The following is a 3,505-nucleotide window of genomic DNA, read 5'->3' on the forward strand; positions in this document are numbered from 1 at the left end:
TTATTTAGCAGGATAAGTAAGTGATTGACATCGCGTTGGCCGCTGACTCGTATTTACCATCATGGAAGCCGCTTGAGACTAATTATATGTCAGTGAACACTAGTAGGAGGAACAGAGGTAGGTAGCACTTACATTCGTATGCACAAGGCAGGGCTGCGTCGTAGTCAGAACGCGAATTTCAACTCATAGAGCGATTCATTGTCGTAGTGGTCGTAATCCATGAAAGAAAAAGGTGTAGCCCCAATAAAACCCGTTCTCGTTCCGCTGACCGCCGTTCCCGCAATCAACGACTTGTATCCACGAACGAAGTCCTCATCCTGAACCGGATTCAAGTTGTAAATGGAAGCCTCAGACGTCGAGCCAAGCAAGGAGTAGATTTTAAATCGAAATTTTTGATAAGCAGGGCCAGGACATTGGTCAATCGTTGGTGGCAGCGTCGAGAACACTTGAAGAGTGTCGAAATTCAGGACTTGATGTTGAATGAGTCATTAGAAGTGACTTACCATCGTCGCCTTCATAAGCAACTACCCCGACATTGGCCGAGCGCGATCTTTCTTGACGAGCGTTGCCGCAACCGTGATGTTGTGTCCCGCTCCTCTTTGAAGAAATCCTCATCGTCAGGCGCTCCATGTGCATTCGACGTCGATTGTCAAGATGATAACTTAAAGCAACCGGCAGAATGACTCGTCCCGTTGGACCTCTGGGAACTCCTCCGTGACGGCTCTCGGTCATTCCCAGATTCTTCATATCATCGCGTACTGTCCTTTCTCGCCCACTCACATTTCACGTCACAATCTCAAGCCCCTCTTCATCCCACTCCACAGATTCTCCAGCTTGCCGGACGACACGACGCTCTAGAAAGAATGGTGGAAGGCAACAACCTCAAGAAGATGCTGCGGTCATCGTCGATTCAGTGGGGTCTCGGCCCACTTTGGCAGACATGTCCACAGAGGTTCGATTGTTATTGAAGAGCTGCTGGCGGGAATGATCAGGTCGTCAAATTGTTGGGAAGGAGGAGCCTTGTGGATGGGAGATCATCGATCAGCGCTCAGCATCTGGACTGGCCTCAAGTGCCGAAGGGCACACAGGAGATGCGCTCGCGGTTTTGCACGGAAAAGGATGTGAGATTGGCGAGTTTCCCGTCAAGTTAACATGGCAGGTAGTGCCAAGTAGAATTCCGTGCATGCTGGCTTATGAACCCGCGCGTCGAGCTGGTTAACGATTCACGAGAACCTCTTCCAGAACATCCGGCAATCTTGTCGTACTGGATGGTGTTAATGAACACAGACGAGCTGGAGTCAGACCTGACCACAAAAGATCAAGCAGAATCGATGGGTGGCCTAATCCCCGGTGGTGTACTGGCTGTATAGCAGGATGGATCCAAGAAGTATTCATAAAAGCTTCCCGCCAGGGAGTCTTCTTGCCCGCAATCTTTTGTAGACCTTTGTTAGTGGGTCAGGATCATCCGCCGGCGGTTGCAGTGGAAAATATAAACGCACCCAAGGCTAGCATTGCCGTTTGTTCCATTACTCCATTACCATAGTACGCAGCGATGTGGGATCCTTCAAAGTTACCCACCTGCCGCTACTCGCAAGAACGCCTGGGGTATAAATCTAGCATGATATGAGCAAAGAACCTATTACTTGAAAACAAACGTAAAGAACATCGCCAACGTTGTAGACCCTCAGCCATATCTCGACGCTTGATATCACAGAATAAATGAGTTCAACTGGTTCATTGTAAGGATAAAGGCAACCCAGCAAGCCGTGGTTGGTCACGTTGGCGTATTAAACCTATGGACGCGTCACACACTGGACTTGAGATTGTTGCTTTCACACTCCTTCTTTCGTTGGAACTCTTCGCATCTCTCCTCCCTCTCCCAGCTCACCCATAATGGGCTGTCTTTCCCCTTCTTCTCCTTCCCCCCCTCCTCTTCTCTAAGGACGTCTCCCAGTCTTCTCCATCCTCCTCCTTTTAATGCCAATCGACTTCATCGATACCAAACTACTTGAACGCAGATCTAAAAGCCAAGGATTACCCCAACTCGGCTGAACCCGTCAATTCATCACAAGCGCATTCGACTTTCGTCCCAGTTGCTGTCCGGGGGAAGATCGGCGCAAAGGATGGCGCAGTTACGCTTTCGAAGAGCAGGATGCACTTGGGATGCACCTGGTCAGCGGTGCGAGGATTCAGAGGGTGTTGAATGAGGCGCTGGCGGGTCAGAGTGTACTATCTTTGTTTTGGGCGGTTCGCGTGTGTATCTTCTTTTTCCTTCCCCTTCCTCTTTCCACCCAGAAACTCACATACGACCGCCTACACAGTGTCAGCATGCCACGGAGCAGGGGACGACCCTATCTCCCCTACATGCTACCCATCCCACTTCTTCCAATGGTGGAACACCGTTTTTCCACACCCAGCTACGGAACTGACAAACGGCGCCCTGCGACACACGAATTCGGGATACTTTGGCCATTGTAACTCGCACCATCTCCCGGATCAGACGGATTTGATTATTATTGAGCTGGATACGGAGGATGAACCGTACGTTTTCTTTTCGTTTCTTTCGGTTCTCTTTGGTTTCTTGTCTGTTTCTTTCGTATGACCCTTTTCTTTCTTTTTGCTTCTGTTCGTTATCGACCGCCTTGCGCCCACCCTTTTTATCACACACCTCATTGCCGCCTTATCGTCACCCCGCCCATAACATGGACTTTCCCACACCAAGCAAGGGTAGCCGCCCACAAGGCCATCCTATCTTGCTCATTTGTTCAGTTATCTTCTACCGTGGGGTCTCATTGTGGCTCTCTCTTCCGTCAGGTTTTTCTTCAGCTATGACCACTCCCGTCTTCTTCATAACCATTTCTTCACGAAAGGAGTTTACCCTACCCATCCCACGCTCCTCCATTTCCCATTTCCCAGAAATGCCCCACGTCGAGTTTGACGGATGGCGTTGTCGTGTTTATTTTCACTTCCGATCCCCTTACCCTCGCGTCCGCTTCGTTGTGGGTCGGGGAACTTGTCCTTCTTCAAGCGCGCGAGCTGTTGTGACCGTACTTTCTTATGCTCCTTTTTGGAAGGCATGGCGCGGACGTGTGACCCTTCCGTTCTTTTTATTCTCTTTTTTTTTTTTTTTTTTTCGCGGTTCCTTGCGTCTTTCTTCGGTTACGGTGATTCTGGTTTGATCGTCCCCTGGGCGTCCAGCTGTGTTTGGCATGCAGCCTGTGCATGTTTCTTACTTTTTTTTCTTCTTACGTTGTTGTTGAAAGCCCTGGAAGGAGAGTCCTTCCTTTTCGTTTCTCTTTTATCCTTTCTTTGAGCGCGACGAGCCGTTGTGACCTACCTTTTGTTCTTTTTTGGGAACCCATGGCGCGGAATCCCTTCTTCTCTTCTTGTCGCGTTTTCTCCGATTTCGTTGACTTTGGTTTAGTTGTCCTGTTGATAACCTCCAGGTGTCCCCTCACCCACCCACCGAGCGGCGTTTGGAGGGCATCCTGTCCATGTTTCTTCC

The 3,505-nt window shown here is 49.8% G+C and overlaps 1 protein-coding gene across 1 annotated transcript; it reads right to left on the minus strand.

The window, feature by feature from the left end:
* LACBIDRAFT_334450 (uncharacterized protein) lies at window positions 1-615 on the minus strand (the record flags this gene model as incomplete). Its single annotated transcript, XM_001889247.1, has 4 exons — window positions 1-78; window positions 133-153; window positions 270-469; window positions 504-615. The coding sequence occupies 4 exons, from the start codon at window positions 613-615 to the stop codon at window positions 1-3; spliced, it is 411 nt and encodes a 136-aa protein (XP_001889282.1).
* Window positions 616-3,505: the final 2,890 nt, after the last annotated feature.

The sequence above is a fragment of the Laccaria bicolor genome, genomic scaffold (genome assembly GCF_000143565.1).
Source record: "Laccaria bicolor S238N-H82 LACBIscaffold_64 genomic scaffold, whole genome shotgun sequence".
Classification (NCBI taxonomy): Eukaryota; Fungi; Basidiomycota; class Agaricomycetes; order Agaricales; family Hydnangiaceae; genus Laccaria; species Laccaria bicolor.